Source organism: Mustela putorius, unplaced genomic scaffold (assembly GCF_011764305.1).
Source record: "Mustela putorius furo isolate JIRA1106 unplaced genomic scaffold, ASM1176430v1.1 tig00000224_pilon_pilon_pilon, whole genome shotgun sequence".
In the NCBI taxonomy this organism is placed as follows: domain Eukaryota; kingdom Metazoa; phylum Chordata; class Mammalia; order Carnivora; family Mustelidae; genus Mustela; species Mustela putorius.
In genome coordinates, this window is record NW_025421321.1 from 9,224,497 (window position 1) to 9,250,336 (window position 25,840).

The following is a 25,840-nucleotide window of genomic DNA, read 5'->3' on the forward strand; positions in this document are numbered from 1 at the left end:
CAAAGAATGAAAATATAAGAGCTAAAACTATAAAGCTTAAAAGAAAATACAAAAGTAAATCTTCATAACCTTGGCTTAAGCAGTGGTTTCTTAAGATATGACACCAAAAGCACAAGCAAAAAAAAAGACAAATTGGACTTACTCAAAATTAAGAACTATTGTGCTTCAAAGGAGAACATCAAGAAAGGAAAAAGTCAACCCAAAAAAATGGGAGGAAAATTCTGCAAGCCATATATCTGTCAAAGGACTTTTACCCAGAATACATTTAAAAAACACTAAAAACTTAAATATTAAAATAATAATAATGACACAATTTTAAAATGTGCAAAGGATCTGAATAACCATTTCTCCAAAGAAGAAATTCACATGGTGAACAAGCACATGAAAAGATCCCGTATATCCTTACTCAACAGAGAAATGTACATTAAAACCACCAGAGTAACAAATGGATAAGGAAGATGTGGTCCATATACACGATGGAGTATTCTACCTCCATCAGAAAGGATGAATACCCAACTTTTGTATCAACGTGGATGGGACTGGAAGAGATTTTGCTGAGTGAAATAAGTCAAGCAGAGGAGAGTCAATTATCATATGGTTTCACTTACTTGTGGAGCATAACAAATAACATGGAGGACAATGGGAGATGGAGAGGAGAAGGGAGGTGAGGGAAATCGGAAGGGGAGATGAACCATGAGAGACTATGGACTCTGAAAAACAATCTGAGGATATTGAAGGGGCAGGGGTGGGAGGTTGGGGGAGCCAGGTGGTGGGTATTATGGAGGGCACATATTGCATGGAGCACTTGGTGTTGTGCATAAACAATGAATTGTTACACTGAAAAGAAATAAATAAAAATAAATCAAAATTTAAAAAAAATTAAACCACCAAAATGAGGTATCACTACAATGGCTACAAACAAAAACACAGATAATTACAAGTATTGGAAAGGAAATGAAGAAACTGAAACCTTTAAACACTGCTGGTGGGAATATAAAATATTACAGTTGCTTTGGAAAATAGTGTAGCAGGTCCTCTAAAGTTTAAACAGTTCATAGGACCAAGTAATTCCACTCCCAGATATATACCCAAGAGAAATAAAAAGTCTACACAAAAATCTGTACAAAAATGTTCACAGCAGCATTATTCCTAAAAGCCCAAAAGTAAAAATAATCCACATGCCCATCAACTGATTAAGAGATAAAATGTAGTATATTTATACAATGGAATATTACTCTGCAATAAAAAGAAATGAAGTACCAATGCATATAACACTGATGAACCTTGAAAATATGCCAAGTGAATTAAGCCAATCACAAAACACATACTGTTTTCTTTCCGTTTATATGAAATGTCTAAAATAACTAAATCCATAAAGACAGAAAATAATTAGTGGTAACCTATGGCATGTGAGGGAAGTGAGGACTATGGTTTCTTTTTAAAGTGGTGAATGTGTTCTAAAATGTGGCTATGACCACACAACCCTGTGTATATGCTAAAAGCTACCAAATTGTACACTTTAAATGGGTGAATTAAATGGTATGTGAACTGTATCTCAATATACTTCTTTTTTAAAAATTATGTTTTTAAAATCCAATGTTCAGGGACACCTGGGTGGCTCAGTAAATTGAGCGTCTGCCTTCAGCTCAGATCATGATCACAGGATCATGGAATCAAGACTGCATCAGGCTCCCTGCTCAGCAGGAAGCCTGTTTTTCCCTCTCCCACTCCCCCTGATTGTGTTCCCTCTTTTGTTGTCTCTCTCTCTCTGTGTATAATAAACAAATAAAGTAAGTAAAGAAATAAATAAATAAATTCCAATGTTCAATGTTGTCCCCCTCCTATGTACCACTACACCCATCAGAAAAGGGAGAAGAGTTGTTTCCACAGTTGGCCATGTTGCTGATGTCTCGTAAGGAATTAATAGTGAATAGACAGACAGACTAGCTCTATCACTGGACTTCCACTTCTGGCCAAGATGGAGTTAACAGCAGAGAGAATTACCTTTCTATTGAAAACAAACAAAAAAACAAAAACCATACAAAATTCATGAAAATTTTGGTTTTCAAGAAACTAGACATGAAGTAATGAAGGACAGTGAGCCCTGAGAGAGAGAAAACAAATGAGGTGAACCACAGGACTGCCTGGATTTACTCCCTTTACAAAGTTTAGGGCATGGCACAAGAAGGGGAAACCCAAGCAGAGCCCAGCAGACTGCCTTAGTTGAGGAGAAGGAGCATGGAGTCTAGGTAGACTAAGGCACCTAGAGTTCCAGGTGAGGGTACCAGAGAAAAGAGCTGCACAAAAAAAAAAAAAAGAGAGAGAGAGAGAGAGACAACTCCCAAGCTCTACAGAGGGATCCCTACATATTCAGCCAAGTTAAAATCAACTGAATCTGATCTTAAGAAAACTACCCAAGGCTGGGAGGGAAAAAAAATGTTTCAAAAGGATCAAAAGTTATGAGGAAGTGGTGATGCAACATGGGGGCTTATGTGGGTAGAAGAAGAATCAATGAAACAAGATGGAATTGGGAGGGAGACAAACCATAAGTGACCCTTAATCTCACAAAACAAACTGAGGGTTGCTGGAGGGAGGGGGTTTGGGAGAAGGGGGTGGGATTATGGACATTGGGGAGGGTATGTGCTTTGGTGAGTGCTGTGAAGTGTGTAAACCTGTTGATTCACAGACCTGTACCTCTGGGGATAAAAATATATGTTTATAAAAAATAAAAAATTTTTTTAAAAAAGGGTTCAAAAGGAACAATGCAGGTGCTCACACAGTGATGGGAAAAGTACCTGTTCCACTAATAAATTGAAAAACTCATATATCATGGGGAATTAAGCAGAGTATCAGAAAGGTCTTGCCTAAGCAGTGGAGCATAATTAGCACTAGACCAACCACTGTTCCAGAGCTCCTTAACAAAAATCCTAAAAGCAAGACACAAAAGGACCAAATTATTTCCATGTAATTTAAATGCACTCCCAGGGAAGAGCTCAAGGATACCTTATAGGAATACAAAAATACCAGCACCCAACAGGGTAAAATTTATAATGTCTGGCATCCACCCAAAGGTTATCAGACAGAAACACATAACGAAAATGAGAAAAAAATCTATTGAAACTAATTCAATACTGGCATAGATATTAGAATTACAGATTAGGATATTTAAAAAGGTATTATAACTGTATTCCACATATTTGAAAAGTTAAATAGCGACCTAGAAAATATTTTTTAAAGACCCAAATCTTCTCAAGATGAAAAATACCAAGTCTGAGATGAAAAATACACTGGATGGAATTAATGGCAGAATCAACATTGAAGAAGAAAACTTAACAGCACAACAGAAGAAACTAGCCAAAATGAAGCCCAAAAAGGAAAAAGAAAATGCATCAGTGAGCTGTGACACAATTTCAAGTGGACTAGTAAACATGTAATGGGAGTTCCCAAACCAAAGAAGAGAGAAGGGAGGTGGAAAACAAAACAAAACAAAATTGAACAAATACTAGCCAAAGATTTTCCAAATGTGATGAAACCTCCAAACCCACTGATCTAAGAAATTCACAAACCACAACCACGAGAAATGTGAAGTACATACACCAAGACACATCACAATCAAACTGCTCAAAACCAGGAGTAAAAGGAAAAATCTTAGAAATCAGGGAAAAAAATGACATGTATAATATATTCACAAAGGAACACAATAGGGACAGCAGATTTTTCAATAGAAACAATGAAAGTGAGTAGACTATGGAGTAACATTTCTCAAATACTGAAAGAGGGAAAAAAAAAAAGAGCAACCTAGAATTCTATATAGAGTAAAAATGTCTTCCAAAAGTTTTCAGACAAACAAACCTGAAAGAATTCATCACCAACAAACCTGTACTACAAAAAAAAAAAAAAATCATCCTTTAGACAGAAGGAAAATGTTACCAGAGAGAAATATGGATCTACACAAGGAATGAAGAGTACCAGAAATGCTAACCACCTGGGTACAAGTATAAGGGTTTTATTCTTACTATTTATGTATTTTTAAAAGACAGCTGACTATTAAAAAAAAAAAAAAACACAAACCTATTTTAAGACTTGTAACATATATAAAAGTAAAATGTGTAATAAAAGTACTATGCGGCCAGAAAGGAGAATGAAAGTGATACTACTATAATGTTCCTACACTATACATGAAGTACCTATCACTTGAAGGTAAACTGTGATAGCTGAGAAGTGTGCACTACAAACCTTAAAGTAACCTATAAAACAATACAAATAGAAGTTATAGCTAATAAACCAGGAAATGGGATCATAAAACACTCAATTATTCCAAAAGAAAGCAGCAAAAAGGGAAAAAGACAAGCTACCAATGAGACCAAGTCCTCAGTACAGAAAGCCAGAAAAAAAAAAAAATGAAAGAGACTAAAACTAAAGCTCAAGGAAAAAAAATACTTATAAAATTTAGGATTTTAAATCACCTTTTTCATATAATAAATAAAAAAGGAATATATATTTTCAGCTAACTGAATAGGAAACTAATAAAATGTCTAATTTAATCTTGGGTTTGATGACTGAGGCCTTGCTTAAATAAAATATAAAGAATTTCACACCTTGGCAGTTAACATCAGTAATTAAAAAGTCCTTTTTTCCAGTATCATTAGAGAAAGGTTAGAAATATTTCACTTGATACTAAATTATTTTCAAAAAAGCCCACAAAACCATTTTACTCAGGATGCTCTGAAAAAGAAAATTATTTTTTGTTTACATTATCAAAAAGCAAATATGTAACACTTGATAAGAAATGCAAAATTTCATCCTTTAAATAATTTCCTTGTATAACCCGAACTCCAGAAAGTTGCTTAAAACTATGTGAATTATCACAAAGCTGCACACCATCATTCCTATTTTACAGAGGTTGCTTCCAGCCCTAAGATCAAGGGGAGGACCAGGAGCTGAATAAAGTAATCTTTCCTACGTGTATGGTATAAGGCACAATGTGGCCTACTCTGGGCCATCCATTCACCAAATATTCTGGGTATTATTCCAGATGCTGCTCACAGGGCACTTTGAGGTCTGATGTGAGCTCCCTCTCCATCCTACCTCTCTTCCAAGGATGTTGAGGGTGTTAAACGGATAAGCTAATAACCCCTAACTGATACAGGAGATGCAAAACAATAACGAAAACCAAAAACAGCAGCAGATATACAGATATATGATACAAGGCCTCCCAAGAGACAGGTGGCTCAAGGCAAACTAAAAGGGGCCAGCAATTACCATGATCAATGAAACACACCCTTCCTATCTTGATTCAAAGTTTTATTAACCAAGATGATGAATCATAAGCTCCATGGCAAAACAAGCCCACTGTTCTTTGCTCCTCACCCATCTATGCCGCACCCAGAGAATCTGAATTTAAATCAAAAGTTTCATTGTATATATAACCCTATCTACTTTGTCAGATCCAGCTTAGCTATATACTCCCATAGGCCCTGCTCTTCTCCCATCTGCAAGATCATCCTCTTAAAACTGCTTGCACGCCATGTGCTCTACAAGAACATAAGCTGACTAACTGCTCTCCTTGCTCACTGTTACCAGTGAGCAAGCCCCACATGGTACCTGGCACATACCCTGTATGCGTTAAGTACTTCAGTAATGAATGACTGAAAGGAATCATGACTAGCAGAGCAGGCTCAAAATTATCTATAGGCAATGAAACACAAACAGATACTGAGCCCTCAAATCACTGAAGGGTAAAAAGTAATTAAGGGAAGGAGCAACGAGAATAGATGAAAGACTGTATGTATATAGAGAGAAGAGAAATGCCCCAATATGCAAAGTTCAAAGAGGAAAGACCCTGGAATTAAGGCATGCCCTAGCAGATGAATGAACTGTGTGTCATTTGAATGCACATCCTCAACCTGAGGTAATACTCAGAGCCTAACCTGGGATCCCTAATAATAAACTGCATGTCCCTGGGATGTACAGCCCTGACTCAGGTAATATTCAGTCTCTAACCTGAGATCTCAAAACAGAATAATCATAAAACTACATAGCCCTTACGTACAGAGAGTCTCAGAACACTGATGGGAAGAGTGGGGAAGGGTCTGGTAGTCAACAGTATTCTGTTACTATCATAATCAGATAAGAATGAAAGCTCTAAGCATAAGAATTTCCAAAAAGTATACATTATTAAATTTAATTTTAATAGAAGATATCATAAAAGTATTCAGAATAAAAATGAGAAAACTACTCTAAAAGGTACACTTGAAACAAATCACATGATTACTCATATTCCCCCATAACAAATCACTTATATTTAACTTGGTATACATCCTCTGGCCAAGGATAATAGATTCTGTTTTGTTTTGTTTTTTAAATCATGGTGAGTCAATAGCTCCTGCCCAGGATAAAAGAACACTCCTGTCTTTAGTATCACATGGCAAATGGGCTGGCTATTGCACATTGGAATCCCCCCAAAAAACAGTGAGAAGGAAAAACTGGTTTAGCCTGGTTCTTGTTACCAATGACCTCACTGATAGTGAACAGCTTGTCTTTACAGAGATAAGAAACTGTACTCATGTTTAAAGAAATGACTTAAACCCAGGGATGACTAATAATGAGAGTGGGGAAGTTACAGGCTTCAGGGAAGCAGACAGACACACAGGGTCATAGGAGGTATTTGGCTATATTGCTGAGAAATGGGAAGACCCAGGCAGGTAAATCCCTACCCCATTCTACATAAAGCTCCAAGGTGCAATCCCATTGCACAGCTCTTCTGAACAAGTCCAGAGTGCCAGGCCAAAACACCAGCTGAATGCAATACTCACAACAGCCAGAAACTAGAAAGCCCAACAAGACCCATCAACTGGTGAACAGACAGACAAAACACAGCATCGTCCACATAGTGGAAAACTATTCAGCAATAAAAAGGAACAAATTACCATATGTAGCAGCATGGATGAACCTCAAGAGCATTATGCAAAGTAAAAGTAAACAGACTTCAGAGACTATACAATGTATGATTCCATTTATATGAAATGTTCAAAAAAAGGCAAATTTATAGAGGCAGAAAATAGATAAGTGGTTGATGGGGCTCTGAGCTACAATAGGGATTAACTGTAAATGTGTATGAGGAATCCTGCTGGGATATGAAAGTATCCTAATACTGACCTATGGTGATAGTTGCACCACCACACAAATTTACTAAAAACCACTGAAATGTAAGCTTGAAATGGGTGAATTTCATGACACATTAAAATGTACTTCAAAAAAGCTTAAAAAAAAAACCCAAACAAACCCACTGAACAAACTCATTTCTCTTCAAAACTTACTCAAGCAGCAGCAAGCCCCATGATACATGTAATAGTACACTGCTCTGTACCTTGCTCACTTTCCCTCATCATCATCTCCCTGGGCTGGCATCTCCCAAATCAAGTTATCAGTCCAGAGGTCATACACTAAGACACTGTTTTCAATATTGTTGTTGCTGCTGTTGTTGTTCTGGAGGGAAAGTAGCAAATGCCTCAGTAAAATATAGGTTTAAAATCAAAAGTAAGTGGGGCACCTGGGTGGCTCAGTCTGCTGGGCATCTACCTTCGGCTCAGGTCATGATCCCAAGGTACTGGGATAGAACCCCGCACCATGCTCCCTGCTCCACCAGAAGCCTGCTCCTCCCTCTCCCACTCCCCCTGCTTGTGTTCCCTCTCTCGCTGTGTGTCTCTCTGTCAAATAAATACATACATAAATAAATAAAATCAAAGATAAGTTTAAAATCAAAGATACAATGACTAGTTAACTTCTAACCTGGTGGACTGACCACATGAGTCTTAAGACTTAATTCCCATGAAAATGACAATAAAGTAAACAGAAGAATAAAGAGATAAAGGGGAAGAGATGACAGCAGAAATCATTTCTATCAGGTTTTGACAACTAAAAATGGAAGGAAAGGTAATTCACTTCGCAAAGAGGAAAACACTACAACTGAAGTGCCTGCTTCGGGACACCAAGTGAGACAATATGCCCCCATAGAGCCCTGAGAAGATCATCATTTGGAAGCAACTGATACCACGAAGTATAAAGTATATGGCTAAAATCCACAGCACTGGTATTTAGTGACTGAATGCCCCAGAACCTCTTTCTCAATCTCACAGTCTGGTGACTATTTCACATCACACCGTATCTGTAAGAAACCTGAGGTTTAGTCTCTGAAGAAACCGAAGGACAAATGCTCCAGATGAGAGGATGTGAGACCTAGTGCTGGACACAGGCTTGAAAAGTTAAGGTATTAGACTGCAAAAGCTCCAGCCTCATTCCTACACCCTGAATCCCAGAACTCCAATAAACAAATGGATAGGCCACCCTAGGCAAGGCCAGGCCTCTTAATATTCTTCTTAAAGAAACTGACCCCAAGGAAAAGATCTACTGGTGTTAAGAAGTGGGGTTCCCCATCCATGAGAACATACTGATCCCCACCTGCCCTCCCTACATTGAAGTACTACCAATCAACAGCCACCTGCCCATACACACTGAGTATCCAATTCACTTCTAGTGCCTTACTCTTAAATATAAACAGTTACGAATATCCGGGCACTTGAGGAAAATCTTTAGCATTAAACAGAGACCAAAATAAACAGGAAAAATAAAATCTGGAAAAAAAATTGAGAAGCACAAGAACACAACAAAACCAACCTAACAAAAAAACCTATACTCAATACCCTCCGATAGATGACATATATCCTCAAGAGATTACATGCAGTTAAAAACCAAAAAAAGGTATGAAAGAGGGCTGCTCATATAAATTAAAAATATGATAAAGTTAAAAGCCCAAGAGAAATACTGAAATGTGTAAGTCAAAGACATAGCACAATAAAAGAGCAAAAAGAACCACCCCCGCCCAAAAAAAGTAGAGAAGAGAAGAAAATAAATTGAAGAGGTAACTAAGAGAACTTCCAGAAGGAGAAAACAGAGAAGTTGGAGGGGAGAACAAAAATACTTCCAAGGGAAAAAAAGGACATCTTCAGATATAAAGAATTCATTAAGTACTCAGGATACTGAATGACAATGAAGGATACTCATAAAATCTAACAGCACCAAAAATAAATAGAAAATCCTAAAAGCTTCTCTAAAGAAGTTTAAAACAGATCACATTCAAACAAAAGAGGAATGTCTTAAAATTCCAAGGGAAAAATGGGTGTTTAACCTAGAATATTTTCTACCAGATTACATAAAAATACAACGCAAAAAAAAAATAAAGACATTTTCAGCCATCCAAGGACTTAAAACTTTTACAGGCCATGCACCCTTTCTTATTAAGCTACTAGAGGATGTGCTTCAAGAAAATAAGGTAGCAAATCCAAAAAGACTCTCATATCTAGGAAACAGAAATGATCCAAGGGAATAGTTTTGTACCAGGTCTAAGGGGCAACCATACCTCGCCAGCTCTGGTGTACCCCCTGGGAGGAAAAAAAATAGTGGAATCAATAGGTTATCTGAAACAAAAAATCATCCGACATATTTAAGTGTTGGAAAAAACTGTTGACAAAGGCTTAACTTTGCTGGGCATTTGATGTATCTTTTAGGGCATTTGGGGAAGAAAGTAATCACAGTGATACAAAAAACTAAACAAGTGAAAAAAAAGTGTGTCAATGTAAAGGGGAAGGGATGTTTTAAAAAGGAAATATAATCTTATTAGACAGTGTGGCTCAGAAATAAATGGTATTTACATAGTCACGATAATATAAACAATTATCATCTTAACCCAAAATTATGATATACGTACTCATTTAAGGGAAGAGGTGAGTTTAAGAGCTTATCTTCAACTACTCAGAAGTTCAAAATCCATAGTTCAACAACTTTAACTACTATTACAAGAAGTCAAGAAACGCTTAACACTGATAAATCAAGAGCCACATGAGTAAATAATTTAAAAATACAGAAGTAAATTTCAGTGATGGCAACTAAAAACTGAAAATAGATGTCCTCTTGGGAATAGGAAAACTCCAAGGTCTGATAGAACTTCAGTATTATTCAGCTGCAACCACATGCATTCCTAACTTTGATGGGTTCTTAAAGCCCTATTTATCATAAAATAAAAGTAAACTTTTTAAGTCATAATGTAAAAGTGTGGGGGTTTTCTTCATTATTTAAATTTAATAGGATAATTTGTCAGCATCAGGCCCTATCTGAGATAGTTACAACGCCCAGGGCTGAAAGGCAAATTAAGCACCAAGCTGCGGGCAGCACGTGCTCTTGGCTCCCTCCTTCTCCAGGGTGGGAGAACACCTGCTAGGATTGGACAATGGTCCCAATTCTCCAGCTTACTGATGCAAAAGATCAGCCCAATGGCTCACAAAGAGCCGGATTGCAGAATCAATCCTGCCAGTTCAGTGCTCCTCAAAGTGTGGTCTGCTGACTACCGGTACACGAGGAGATAATTTCAGGAACTGAGAAAAATTGTAAAAACTTTTATAGCAATTTAACAATGTAGTATTATGGCTTTTCAATCTAATAATAAAAAGACTGAAGCTGGTATTCTGTGTGTCTACTTTCTTTCACTTTTCTAGTCATTTGTTTGTACTGTATTTTAAGGGACAAAGAAGCCCTCTGAGGCTGAAATAGGGCACTTGAAGTCTGAGCCAGTTCATGCACAAGTGCATAGCAAGTGCATATACTGTGTCTGAATTCAAGTATGCTGGGCGGAGGAACTGGGGAGACGGAGACTACTGGATTTACAGTGGATATTACATGCTTAGCATTTTGTATCCATCCCCCTGCCCTTCCTGAGTTCCTTGAGGGTAAGCAAACTGCCTGTTTCGTTCTCCACTGTACATATACCCAACATGCTGAACAGTGTCCAAGACCCAGCTTACTCAAGAGCACAGTGAGAACTGGAAGTGGCATGAAACTAGCCCTGCATGGTTAGTCGTTTTGCATCTTGTCTCCCCAACCTAGTTCTAAGTTCCTCATAATGCCACACAGATGTCAGGGTTTCCAAAAATCCTAAAACTTATCAATCTGTCCTTTCTTTTGAAACTCTTATAGAAAAAACTGCCTCCCAACTCAGTGCCTCCCACATCACTTCTCTTCTGAATAGCCAGTGGACTTTTATTACAGAACCAGCTTCCTAACAGAGTATCATATTCTGTCCAGTGAACAGTCATATAGCACTATAAAACCTAAGAGCATATGGATGCCACACTGGTCACTGGCAATACATCACCTGGGTTTCTCTGTTCTCCTCCTAGCTATCCCTCCTTATGTCCAAAATATTTATCTTGATTCAACTCTGGTGTGATCATGTTATGAAAGCCAAGTAACTGCTGAGGAAATCTTCCAAAAGCTAAATAGACACTTGGAAATCTCTACCCTTGATCATAAATTGGTCCCAAATTATATATTAAATATATTTTAATACTTAAACACTGGAAATTCAGGCTAGTATTATAAGAAACCAACTTGAATTCATGTAAAATCTGTTTGTAGTAACTACTCAAAGCAATTACTTGCAAGTAGTTAATCAGGTGATCTGCGATCACTCACTACCTGTGAAAATTTTTTTAAAATTATTTATTTATTTGACAGACAGAGATCACAAGTACGCAGGGAGGTGGGGGGGTGGGCAGCAGGCTCCCCACCAAGCAGAGCCCAACACGGTGCTGGATCCCAGAACCCCAAGATCACGACCTGAGCTGAAGGCAGAGGCCTTAACACAGAGCCACCCAAGCATCCCTCTGTGAAAGTGTTCAAAGCACTGATTTCACAAGGTAAGATGGTGACCTAAAGCTGTTTCCACCCTTAAAATTATCAGAAATTTTTTTTCTTAATTTTTTAAATTTATTTATTTGACAGACAGAGATCATAAGTAGGCAGAGAGGCAGGCAGAGAGAGAAAAAGGGAAGCAGGCTCCCTGCTGAGCAGAGAGCCTATGGGCATATGGGGGGGGGGGGCTGGATCCCAGGACCCTGGGATCCTGACCTGAGCCGACAAGGGCAGGGGTTTTAACCCACTGAGCCACCCAGGTGCCCCCAAATTATCAGAGATTCGAATAAGAACTGTTTGATTTTTAAAAACTTACTGTGGAATAAGCCCTTGCCTCGAATACAGTCAACAGTCATGGGGTCTGCACTTGGGTACAATATCTGTAATAGAGCCATATATACGACGGAGAGTGAGCCTTGCAGGTTATCACATATTAGGGCTGCCCTCTGGTCAACAGCTGTGCTTCAGTGTCTGGACAAAGTGGGTCTGAAAGCAGTACACTTGTGCAGTTATTTAAATATCCTTTTGTTAGGGGTGAGGGGAAAAATAAAATAAAACAAAGTAAAAAATGAATATCCTATTGCTGTCTAACAATTTTTAAAAATGATTAAATATAGAAAACTGAAAGCACTAATACTAATGATGAGAAGCACAGGCATCATAAACTTAAAACAACTCAAGAGATGGAAAACATCTGATGCCCTAAAGAGTAGGTAATCTCTTGGCTTAAGCACCTGTTCACAACCAGATGACCAAAACCAGATGACCAAGTATTTACTAATAAAGAAAAGAAAAGACCACAGATGAAATTAATGTTAAAGCATCCATCTCCAGTTTATAATATTTTTAGTTCCCTGGGAATAAAACTCCTTAGATGATTATTCCTTGGCTTATTAGAACACCTGTTCAGGGTGCTCGCTTCGGCAGCACATATACTAGAACACCTGCTCAGGGATGCATTATTTCAAAGTCTTTGCCCTGCTAGTCTCAGCCCACAAAATCTATAAACACACACATTGCACCAAAAGTGCCCACAGATAATACTTTGGAATTATCTCAATATGTAGAAATATACATATATCCAAAACTGGTTAAGAAAAAAAGGCAGGGGACGCCTGGTGGCTCAGTTGGTTAAGCAGCTGCCTTCGGCTCAGGTCATGATCCCAGCCTACTGGGATCGAGTCCCACATCAGGTTCCTTGCTCAGCAGGGAGCCTGATTCTCCCTCTGCCTCTGCCTGTCACTCTTATCTGCCTGTGCTCACTCTCTCTGTCAAATAAATAAATAAAATCTTTAAAAAAAAAAAAAGGCAGAACTACAAGTTTGCAGATATGCAAATGAACATTTATTTAAAAGTTTCCAGCAATAAGAAATTCTAAAACCACCATGAGTAGGATTTTACCTGGTGGCTGAATTTTCTGTTATGCTTTTATTTTGTGATTTTATTTAATAGAAAAGTTTTGGAAATTTGGGGCTGATAACTTTTAGGAGAGCTACACACCAATACATGTTCAAGGGGGTTGGCTTCCTCCCACCTTACCCAAGTCCAGAATTCTTCCAGCATGAAGCAGCCCTATGTTTCAGAACAAGTCTGTACATGCCTCTCAGTGGCAATTCAATCCTCCTTCTAATGAAAACATTTAGTTCCTCAAAATGCATTTTGCCCCCCTGGATGTCTTTACCTCCAGTTAAAAAGATATCCTACACTTAAGGGGTAACATTTAGAGAAGACCCTCACAAAAGTTTTAAGTGTTTGATCCAAAATGTTAGACTAATGATTTTTAAAAGCCACACAATTTATACAGCACTTTATTGCTGGGCAATCGAAAGTAATTTTAGCACTTTCACAGATCCCAAGGCTCCTCCTAATCCAATGGGCAAACAGTGTACCCATTTAAAGGGCCACACCAAAACCTGCAGAGAATGACTGATTTCAGCAGGTTGACCTAGGCCAAAGCAGAATGCCCAAGAATCCAGCCCAACACTCTTCCTCTCTACTGCCACTGCTACTACCCTGTCCCAGCCTTTACATCTTCTCTTCTGGACCATTGTCCTAGGCCAACCATCTTACCTGCTCCTTTCCCTAATATCACCTAATCAGGTTTCTTACTCCCAGGGGTCTCCAAACCCAACAAAATTTTCGATGACCTCTCATAGAATGACGGCTCTCCTTAACTCATGAGCAAATAATCTCTCCTCAGATGCCCACTACTCCTTACACCTCCTGTCATTCACAAAAAGGTCACCCTCAGCCTTTCTGTCACACACACCCCCCCCTTTCTTCAGTAAATGAGGGGGACAGCCTTAGCACCATGCCCTAAATGGCTAAATAGCAGTAACCTCTCAATGTGGCTTCTGCTTACCATCTTTGGGCCCAGAATACTCTCCTCCTCAACTTCCAAGGTTTACAGCCTACCTTTCCTCCAAAGACAAGATCAGACAAGGTCAAGATGCTCAACCCTCCAAAAAGGCTGCCATCATTCCTCTGAGCAAGACCTGATCCCAGACATTGCACCTGCTGATTCTAAACTCCCTAACTTCCCCTCTCACTACCTGCAGTACCTTTCCAGATGTAGGATTTTCCTTCTCCTAGTCAAGACCTTTAAAACACCAGTCACTGTATGCTCACAAAATACAAAATAATAGGGTAACCGTAACTCCAAGAAAAAACAAAAATGGTCAAGTAAATATTAAAAATAATAAAACTCAGTATAACACAAAAACAGATCTTATTTTTTGTGGTTTTGTTTTTTAAATAGTCACTGTCCCCCTTTGATGAAAATAATTGATATACTTAACATGCACAAGATCATCTTATAAACACTTTTTTATAAACAGATGGTATTCTGCATGAAACCCTGTAAACTGAAATTCACAGTATTTTTCTTAAGTTTCGATTTATGAGTATGCTTCTCAGTGATCGTTCAGAAACCTAATGCAAAAAATAAATTTCTCTAACTAGGACATACTCTGTGTTTCACTATTTTTTCAGATAGTTATATACTGTTCAACTATACCCAGATGATTTACCAATTTTGTCACAGAGAAAATTATAAACCACTCCCCCAAAAAGCCACTTTCATAACAAAACCCAGAAACTCCCTCTTTTTACTCATTTGCCTCACAGAAATACAGCATTCTCAAAATAAGCCACCACAATCACTAAAAAATAAAAAGCTTATAGCAAAAAACAGAAAATAAAAGATATAGCAATGAATCAAATTAGGGCTACAGGTTATTCAGCTTGAAAGTATTTTACCTGAATTTACATTAAGAAAAAAAGCTTCTTTATAAACAAGTTATCACAAATATTTTCCCAACTCAGATGCTATTCACACTAGTGGATGTTTAGTATTTATAAACAGATACTAGCATTAATAATCTAATCCCAAAACCACCACAGGCAAATCACACCAACAAATCCCAAATAAACTCCTCTGCATAATATAAATCATTTTAGAAATTAGATATTGAAAGAAAGATGCAAATGCAGATATTAACTGCTTCTCCTATTTCTACCAACTACCAAGACTGAACTTCCCAGTATCAGTTCATAAATATTGTTGATAGTAAGAATGCGTCTATGAAAAATTAGGAAAACCTTAAGACTTAATATTTGATGCTATGGAATTAACTTTTTAGGGGTCAGAATGGCACTGTGATTATCTAAAAAACAAAAATGATACAATCTGAAGTATTTATGGGTAAAATGGTATCTAGGCTTTAACCTTAAAATACTAATGGAGAAAGGCTATAGATGAAACCAGATCAGTCATGTTCTGATTAACTGTTAAATTGGATGATCTACCCTCTCTCCTTGTATATGCTTGATCTTTCCAAATAAAACAGAACTGCTGGTGAGCAAAATCTCGGGCACTATTTTGTGTGTGTATGCCACATTTGCACAGATTTCTTAATTTGTTAGGTTTGCATAATTTGAGAATTTCTTCTCAACTGTACAGACTTTGTAGTCAGAGAGTTGTGTCACTGCCAGTATCCCAAATGCTTCCCAACTGCACCGCTCAGCAAATCTATTTCAACAGCTCGGGGGAAGGAGAGGATGGAACCAAAGGAAATGAAGAGGGGGAAAAATTTAACAATGATCCTGCCTAAACTGTTACCATAACGAACTCCCACCTCTTAAAGCCACTTAAAGCTCATTCAGGTTTCATTCTTTCTTCTTACAGTTTAAAAATGGACTGTTGGATTCTAGCTCACTTCACTCCCCTTCCCACCCATCCATGCTGACGGAGGAAGATACAAACAATCCAACTACTGTGTAACCAGGTCAAAAACAAGCTTTGGCTAACTCACTTGGAAGAGTACACTCACCACTTAGATCTGGCCAGAAAAACTGGGTTAGAAAAAAACCGACTGGTGCTTAAACAAACATTGGGGCTGGGGAGAATACCTTAAAGCCAGTTACCAGGCCATTCAGTGAGTTGCAACACAATCTTTTCCAAAATTTTCCAAAGGCTTCCAAATTCTGTCGAGCCCAGCAGGCTGAGTTAACAGGGCTTTCTTTCAAATTCAAAAATCTGGCCACAGCCCCAACAGTTAACCAACAAAACACATGCTAATTCACTTGAGATCACCTAAGAATACTGACTCAAGTTCCGACCGCAGGCCGGTACACACAGCCCAGTACACAGCCCAGGCCAGGGGAAGTTGGGGCTGGGGAGAGTCGTTCAAGGGATAGATAAACCCTATTCATTAAGCATAAAAGAGACAATAGGATCCACACTTAATTTGGCCTAAGAAAATGTCTACAGTCAGTTTCCAACCCCCTCCCTCATTTTTAATGAGACAATGACAATTCTTCATGGTGAACCACAAAGCCCTGCTTCATAACATTTTTTTTCTAGCTCCTTGTACCCATTCGAACAGCCAGAAAACACCTCCAGTGCAGATTACTTTCTGAAAGCATTCAGCAATAAGAAATAAATCAGGACGGGAAATTTAACATTCTGTTTCAAATTTGCAAGGCCTGCGCCTCCATTACCTACAGCTCTTTCAGAAGCTCTATAATGTGCTCTGAATAGAATGAACAGCACTGTTAGTCACATCAGGTGTCAGCTACTGAGCAGACTCATAGTCTCCAGATTTGTTAGTTTCATTTACCGGTGGTTGGGGGGGGGGTTGTTAAAAAAGAGACAGGCCTGGGGTGGGTGTGAAATCTGGGCATCCTCTTGACTCCTTGCTCTCCCTCATCTCTGTTTCAATTACACACCTGTCAAACAGGTTATTCCTGGAATTCAGATTTTATAATCCTCATGCTGTAATTCTTCCTGCTCCTGCTGCCCAAACACACACCCCTCCCTGCTTCCCCAAAATATGTACGTATCCATCAGCATCATGTATGATAGTTATTAGGAAGCAGTCCCAGGTAACACCGAACTCCTCACCTTGAGCACCTGGCAGACATTAAAACGAAGCAACACGATGACCATTTTCAAGAAGACCAAGACAGTGGTTTGGTATAATCACAGGCCAGGCCTGTCTATACTGAATTTTAATTAACACACACAAACTCAGAAGGCCGGAATTGGGGAAAACGAAAGAATTAAGGTTGCTTTATGAAAAATGTTTTCCCATTTTACTTAGGAAAGTGCACGCCAAAGAATGTAGCTTATTGCCTTATCTCAAGGCCAGGAAATGTGAGGTCTTCGAAGGCCAGCCTGCATATAAACTCCTGCTTAAAAACAGAGGGACTACAAGGCGAAACCCCTCTCCCAACTTTGGCCAAGCGGCGTGGCCTCCAGTCAGCAGCGTGTTTATCAACCTTCTCGTTCCCCAACAAGAAGTTTCAACGTGCCACGGAAAACAAAGACGGCGGCTCACACCGACCTTATAGACTTGTCCATAGGTGCCATTTCCAACCACTTCCACCAGCTCAAAAATCCCAGCAGGATCCTAGAGAAGAGGAGGGGAGGGGTTAGAATTTAAAAGCAGCACAACAATGAATAAATACAGCGGGGCAGTTGGAAAGAAAAGGCGACTGCAAACCGGGCGGGCTTCGTCTCGCGCGGTCCCACAGCGCCCGAAGGCCGCGCCCCGCGCTCGGGGCTCGTGGGGCGCGGGGCGCGGCGAGGTGGGGGAGTCGGCGGAGGGTCGCGCCCCGCCGCCCCGCACACGCCGACGCAGGCAGACAAAGGGGCCGCCGCGCCCGAGGCTCTGCCCGGGGCGGCGCCCGAGCGCCCGGCGGGCCAGGGTGCGGCCCCGGCTCCCCGCTCCCGGCGCGCCCGCGGCGGGGCCCGTCGTGGCCACTCACCCGCAGGGAGGAGAGGTCGATGTCCACCAGACTTTTTGCAGGGGAGTCGTTCGCCATTTTCCCTTTTTGCCACCAAACAAAATAGTACCAATAAATAGATCTGTTTCTCTATTTATTTCCTTCACAGCCCAGGCCGCCGACGGCGTCTCCTCACAAGGGAGCGGGCGGCCGGGGCTCCGCCTCGCCAGGCCGGGGGCGGCGGCGGCGGCGGCGGTGGCGGCGGGCTGGTCGCTGCTCTCGGCCGGCCCGGGCCGCGCGCGGAGAGCAGACGGAGCGTGCGCGGAGCGGCGGCAGCGGCGCTCACACCATGGCGCGGGGCGGCCGTCAGGCCCCCGGGCGTCACCCGCCGCCTCAGGCCCCGGCGCCCGCGCCCCGCGCCGCGCGCCTAGAGGACGGGCCCGGAGCGTGGGGCCGCGGCGCCGCCGAGAGTTGAGCGAGTGAGCGCGAGGCAGCGAGACAAAGATAACCCGGGAGGCGGGGGCGGAGGCGGAGAGGGAGGCGGGGAGGGAGGGGGCGGCGGCGGCGGCGAGGGAGGAGTAGAAACGGGACACCGAAAATATATTCTGAGGAGAGAGAAAACAGCTCCCCCTCTCCTTCCCCGGCAGGAAAATCGAGCGGAAACGCACTCCCAGACCGAACCCAGCTGGGGAGGGCGCGGGGCGAGCAGCCCGTGCGGCGTGAATATTCAGCAGGGGTGGGGCCCGAACAATGGCCGGCCGGCGGGCACCGCGAACCGCGGCCGGGACGCGGCGGCCGGCAGACGGGGCGCTCGCGGGAGAGCCAGAGCAGGGATGGGACGGACCGGGGCGTCCCCGGTGAGGTGCCGAGGGTGAGGAAACGTCCCATCTCTCACTAACAATAAAGGGAGCAGAAGTGACCTGGACCCTGGCCGCAAACGCACGGAGGCGGAGGGACCCTTGCCTCCGGGAGGGGCTGCGTCCCGCCCCGCCGGCCGACCGCGCCGGGGCTCTAAAGGGACGCGGATGGGGTGTAGCCACCCCCAGCGACGAAGGGCTTCCCTTTCTCCTCACCCCCGCGTATCCCATCCCCTTCCTCCACTACCAGATTCTGTACCCCTAAGACCCTCATTTCCGGTTTCCCTACACGGTTTTCTTTTTCTATCTTGCAGGCTACGTTTGTGGCAGGCTTGTAGGTGAGGAATTTGTTGAGCATCACCTGGCCGCCGGGTCCCAAGGCTTTCTTGGAAACAGTACCCAAACCAGCACCTGTAATTGCCTTGCGCTGCCTTTCTTAACCTCACTCAGTAGGTGAGCACTGTGTTTGGAGCCCTAAGCGCTAGCCCCTCCGTTTTGTGCCTAGAGGTCATTAAGGATCAACGAACAGGCTTCTGCCAGCCACTTTGGAAGCTTGTCGGTAGTTAGGTGATTTGATCCTGTTAAATGGGAATATATTGCCTGTGCACAATAGTCATTTTTATCACATCGGTCCACTGTAAAAAAAAAAAAAAAAAAAAAAAAAAACTTTCAATGGCTCCCTATTACCTCATAGCAGGTTCTCAAATCGAAGTGCATCAGAATCACCAGAAGGGATGGTAAAAGCACTAATTGCTGACCCCACCTCCAGAGTTCATCAGGTCTGGGATAGGCCTGAGAATATGCATTTCTAACAAGTTGTCAGATGATGGGTAAGGTTGCTGTTAAAAGGATCACACTTGGAGAGCAAGAGCCTTACAGGATGAAAATCTAAGACTCTTCACAATTAGGCTTCACAAACATCACCGTCATTATCATCTACCAGTTCTTCTTTATGTACAGTACCCAGTTTAACCTGTCTTGTGGCCCTTGTGTATTAGTTCCCACATTTTAAGGATAAGGAAACCCAAGAACTGGAAGATAAGGAATGTGCCTAAATGCCTTAAAAGCACAGCCTGGAAGTAGAACAGGGATTCTCACTAGGTCAGCCTACTCCAAAAATCCAAGACTCTGATTCAGCCAAGTTAGTCTTTTACCCAGAATATGTTTACCAGTCTCCTGCCTCTCAACAGTTTGGTTTTCAAGATTTTCAACTATGAGAATCCCTCGTAAGGGAATCCTGGAATCCTTTGATTAGGAAAATCATAGTAACCAACATGTTGCTATGAATTTAATAGTACTTTGAAACGATTTTGTTTTTTAATGTAGTTACAGCAATGGCATTATCTGGTGTAAATTATTTACTCAGAGAGCTAGATTGTTGAGCATTTGAAATTTCAGACCATATTACTACTAATAGTATTTTAATAGTATTTATTACGGATAATAGATAACACATATTAGGTCCAAACAATGTGCTAAGTTCTTTATGTACATTATCTCATTATTCTTTTTGTTTTAAGATTTTATTTATTTATTCGAGAGAGATCACAAGTAGGCAGATAGGCAGGTAGAGAGAGAGTGGGAAGCAGTTTCCCCACTAAGCAGAGAGTCCGAGGTGGGGCTTGATCCCAGGACCGCAGAATAAGGACCTGAGCCGAAGGCAGAGGCTTAACCCACTGAGCCGCCCAGGTGCCCCTATCTCATTATTCTTCGCATTAACCCCAAATGATAGGAACTCTTATTTTTCACACTTTACACATTAAGAAACCAGTGTTTAAAGAAGTTAATTGACGTGCTTGGTGTGCACAACTGAACCCAATGCAGAAATGCAGTCCCTACTTCCCCCACCAAGCCACTCTCCCACCACAGGTACACTCATGATATTGAGGCCCAACTCACACCACCCTTTTCTTCTCTGCCTGACCAGATTCTCTGTTACCTCAAGCTCAACTCAGAAACCAACTCTTCTTTCTCCTACAAGCTTTCTCTAAATCTCTCCTAAACTTCTCTTGCCCATGTCACCATTGTGACAGTTCTTATTTTCAATTTAGGACATTTTCTTGAAGTGCCTTACCCAGTACAAGGCACTGACTTAGTCATTGCCCTAGATATAAGGAAGGTGAAGCCACCTACTCTCAAAGAACTCACAATTTGATAATGGTTTTAAGACAGTCTCAAAAGTATCTATAGTTAAAGGCAGAACCTTTTTTAATTCTGGCTGTATAGAATGTTAAATGGGCCTAGTGGAAAGTAGGCTAGATTTGGGGCAAAACTGAACTAGGTTTGAACCTAATTCTACTATCAGTTGTGCACCCTTGAACATGTTCAAATTTTGTGCCTCTGCTTCCTCTTCTGTCTACGAGATGAAGATTAGAGGTTAGAAGAGCCATGAAGAGGCCATCTCAAGAGCACAGGCCAGAGGAATCAGGCCTGGAGGCCTGGAGAAAGGAGATACAAGGTCTTCAGGCAGTAGGCACTCTTAAGACTCAGCATCTGATGGGATGCCAGAGTAAGTGTAGACAAGGAGGTAAAAGATTTGCTTATGGCCCAGAGCTTTGTTCATATGTGGGAGGATACTGTCAGGCACAGAGGAAAGGATATGAGCTGTTGAGTGGTGTGACAAAGGAGGGTTTTGTTTTGGACTCTCTGGGAAGTTAGTTAACTTTTCACGCAGAACCAGTGACACCTGTCCAGCTTGTAACTCTGCTTGAGATCCAAGGGTAAAGACCATTTTCTCAATCAACAGCTCTATGTTAGCTCAGACTGCCATAATAAAATCCCATAGACTATGTGGCTTAAATAACAGATTTATTTTCTTGCAGTTCTGGAGGCTAGAAATCCAAGATCAGTGTTCCAGCTGATTTGGTTTCTAGTGAAAGCTGTCTCCCTGGCTTGCAGGTGGCCACCTTCTCACTATTGCCCTCACATGGGTTTTCCTCAGTGCCAGTATAGAGAGAGGAGGGGAAAAAGCCATCTGGTATCTCATCTTCTAAGGACACCTACCCCATTCTATCAGGGCCCCACCTTTATGACCTTTTGAATTTTAGTTATTTTAATTTTAATTATTTCTTTAGAGGCCCCATCTCCAAATTCAGCCACACTGAGGCTTAGGGTTTCAACACATGGGGAACACAAACATTCAGTCCATAACAAGTCATGTGCAATACATATCAGGAAGTAGACTTAAGTCATGGCCCTTGACCTTAAGAATCTATTTGAGAACACAGACCCACTCCAAAAGGTAATCAAGATAATAATCTGGAAAATAAATGCTAATTTGGCATTTTAGCCTAGAGGAAAAGATAGCTTGCTTAGACAATGGTGAAGTTGGAAAAGAGGAAACTGTCCCACTGGGTCAGATAACTCATTCAGAGAACCCTGAGAGATAAATCTAGACAGGGTAGGTGGGACCAGGAGTCTAAGCTGAGGCATGGGTAATGTGGAGTTAAAAACAGAAGCCAGAGGGGCGCCTGGGTGGCTCAGTGGGTTGGGCCGCTGCCTTTGGCTCAGGTCATGATCTCAGGGTCCTGGGATCGAGTCCCGCATCAGGATCTCTGCTCAGCAGGGAGCCTGCTTCCTCCTCTCTCTCTCTCTGCCTGCCTCTCTGCCTACTTGTGATCTCTCTCTGTCAAATAAATAAATAAAATCTTAAAAAAAAAAAAAAAACAGAATCCAGATTATCTATCAGATCAAGGAAGGAACAGCCTAGCCTTGGCTTTCAAGAGCTCCAATGGCAGGTTAGATGCTTATGTGTTCAGTAGGCTGTGGGATATGTGTGCATCTTTCCAGAGTACAGTGCGCCCATCACCAGTTATCTCCCCCAGTGACAGAAATCCCAAGGGGAGCTCAATTATGCAAGACGTCATCAATGACAACCCCCTGTATATCACTTTACTTATTTCCTAGTATTTTCTTTGTCACAAAAATACTGGTGAGGATTTTTTTAACCTCAGTATGAGGCAAGGCAAGGAGGGTAGCAAATCTGTGAAACTGGACTGCATGAATATAACTTAAGGGCTCAGGGTCAGTGAGGACCTGGAAATAAATGATGGAAGTAGTGGTAAACAGTGGGAATTGATTCAAGCAAAGGAAGCAATGGTGGAATGTGTTTAGGAAAGTCTCAGAAAGGGTGAAGTCTGGTTTAGGAGTCAGAGATCTGAGTTCCTCTTCTCTGATGGACAAGGCGTTAAGCGAGCACTTATCCTCTCTGCTCCTCAGTTTTCTAACATGTGAGGTTAGAGAGTTGGATGGAAATGATTGAAAGATCCTCTTAGGACCTTAGAGTCTCTCATTTATAAAACGCAGGCCTCAGTCCTACAACTGCTCATATCTCTTAGCCAGAGTGTAAAGGGGTTGTTGTGAGCAATGGAAGTTCATGAACATGTGGATGCTATAGATTTGTCAACAAAGCTCAGCCCTCTAAAAGCCATCTTTGAGCACTGGTACAGAGAATAAGAATCTCTTTTGATCAGTTGAATTAAAAGGAAGCAAGTACTCTAGTGTACAATAGGCTGGAAGGCATGGGTTGCAGAAGATCAAATGGGAAACAAAAGAAGAAGCAGACCAAAGGCAAGACAGACATCCTACCCTAGCTATCACCGCTGTCGATGTTGTCACCTCTGTGATGAGGAAGTTATCTTAGCTCAAACCTCCCAAAAGGAGATCCTGACACAAAGATTTAGTGCAGGTAATTTATTTAAGAGATGATTACGGGAAGCCCAAGTCAAAGAGAAGGAAAAGTGAAACATGGAGATGAGCCAATGAGAAGTTTGTTAATGAGCAGGTTTTCACTCTGGGTAACTGGGCTTGATGTGCCTAGCTAGCTAGAAAAAGAAAATGTAGATTCCTCTTACTTTATGTGTTCATGGAAAAGCTTTCAGTAAATGTATTAAAAAAAAAAAACAGAACAGTATTTTAAACGCAGAGGAACTTGATCTTTATATAAAAGTATTTGAAATGTTTTATGAAGGGGATTACTGTTCTCTTAACTTATCCTTTTTGTAAGTTTGTATTTTGCATGTAAGAATTGCTTCAATCAAGCTCCACTGTGAAAAGTCCTTTACCTACAAAATCCTCAAGGGTCCTCAAAATGAGGTCAGAGATAGCCCTAGCTTTAGAAATCAAGATGCGAGCCATAGGAAGAGGTTGGGAGAAGCCAGACAGGGACGCTAAATAGGTGTCGAACATGTCTGTTTTTGAAAGATGGTTGGTTGAGCAAAATCAGGCTCTACCAATGGAAGGCCAAGGTAGGCCTGCTATCTGAAGAGATAACAGACTTTTATTTATATTTCATTACATAAGCCTGTACAGTGAAATCTCAGGAAGTGACTAGGCCAATGGACCTCTCTTATGTTCAGCCATTTAGTATCTTACAACTGAAATAGTATCATGAGTTTGAATATGATATATCAGATACTGGCCAATATGCATCAGAACCTCCACTGAAGAGGAGTTCAATCATAATCAAGCTTATTCCTTTTAAAAATGAATGAACCACAAGTCTCCATTTGTGATATGCAAGTTGGCCAGTCCTATTGATTTGCAGTTGATTATAATGATTCCACTCTCAAAATCTTCTAAAATACACTCTATAATAAAAGATTAAGGGGTGCCCTACCAATGATAAACTATGAACTATAAATGTCGTATTTATGAATTACATAATTTGAGGGCTTTTCTATTCTTTTGACTAAATGTAATTGTCTTCTTTATCTTCTTGTCTATGTATATTCTATATTTAGTGGTGAACTATTGTAGAAAATATCATCAGGACCAGATCAAGAGGCCAGCCATGACTAATGTGGATTACCTGGTTTGTCTTAATTCTTGGCTATGGGCAGCTCCATGAGGTCAGTTGGGAGTGGGGACCCTGCTGTTGGGAAGACGGAGAGCTGATCAAGAAAGTATAAATGTGTCTGGATCAGCAAAAAGTCTTCATCACTCCTAGAAATGCAACTCAGAGTCACAAAAAGGAAAGACCACTTATTCTCACAGAAATACATTTTTTTAAAGATTTTTTATTTTTATTTTTATTTATTTGACAGACAGAGATTACAAGTAGGCAGAGAGGCAAGCAGAGAGAGAGGAAGGGAAGCAGGCTCCCCGCTGAGCAGAGAGCTGAATGTGGGCCTTGATCCCAGGACCCTGGGATCATGACCTGAGCCGAAGGCAGAGGCTTTAACCCACTAAGCCACCCAGGTGCCCAGAAATACATCTTTTATTGCATTTGAACTTACCATTATTTAGCTGCCTTCATGTATTCAGATTTATAATAGTACTTGTGGAGAAGTGCTACATAAAAATTATCTTTAGAATTCATAATTTAGCTTTTCAGTTATGTAGAGAGGAGAAAATACAGAGGAAGTGGAGCGCCAAAGATGGCAAGAGGAATTGAAGAGAGAATACTCTGGATACGGCATCATCATAAGCCAACTTGTAAATGTCAACAGCCATTTTGAAATTTCCAGGAACTTGGAAAAAACAGCCATTCAGAAGAGAGAACTAGGCCTAGGAAAAATTGAAAAGCTGTTTTCCATAACTTAATTCTTTACACACAACAGACCTTAAGAAACTCCCTTTCTCCCTAGCCATTTTACACACAGAGTAGATGAAAAACTAGATGATGTGTTCTCTTTTAAAAAAGGTAATCCCGTGAGCTCCAGGGTTCCCTGGAGGCAGTTCAGGGGGCTGCCTGGATCCTAAGGGAGGACTAGGGAGTTGGTAATAGGACTTGCTGAGCTTGTTGCCTGGCCCTCCCGGCCATCCCACAGGTTCTGCTTTTCTTTGTTTTTTGAATGGGGAATATGAGTAACGGTTTATGAAGATAAGATTTCCAAAAAGTTTGCAAATCATAAGCTAAAGTATACTTAGAACCAAGAGTTCTATGATCACACGATATAGATATCTGTTAGATTTTTCTGAGCTCAAAACGAAGCAGCTCTTAAGGCATTTTTAAATCATGGCCATGAACTAAGTGAAAATAATGCAGGAGTGGTAATCAGGAAATAAGA

The 25,840-nt window shown here is 41.1% G+C and overlaps 1 protein-coding gene and 1 long non-coding RNA gene across 51 annotated transcripts in view; one reads left to right on the forward strand and one right to left on the reverse strand.

The window, feature by feature from the left end:
- The window catches only part of MAP4K4 (mitogen-activated protein kinase kinase kinase kinase 4), a 193,070-nt gene extending 174,858 nt beyond the window's left edge, over positions 1–18,212 (reverse strand). For all 50 annotated transcript variants that reach the window (XM_045077684.1, XM_045077678.1, XM_045077686.1 and 47 more), the window contains exons 1-2: positions 18,016–18,212; positions 17,592–17,657 (exon numbers count right to left, since the gene is read on the reverse strand). In XM_045077684.1, coding sequence (XP_044933619.1) covers positions 17,592–17,657; positions 18,016–18,072 — 123 coding nt within the window. In that variant the 5' untranslated portion in view covers positions 18,073–18,212. The remainder of the gene's footprint in view (positions 1–17,591; positions 17,658–18,015) is intronic.
- A 338-nt stretch (positions 18,213–18,550) lies between these two features.
- On the forward strand, positions 18,551–24,801 carry LOC123391357. Its single transcript, XR_006606001.1, has 3 exons — positions 18,551–18,844; positions 19,145–19,283; positions 24,572–24,801. It is a non-coding gene; the product is annotated as an uncharacterized LOC123391357 (long non-coding RNA).
- The last annotated feature ends 1,039 nt before the right edge of the window (positions 24,802–25,840 follow it).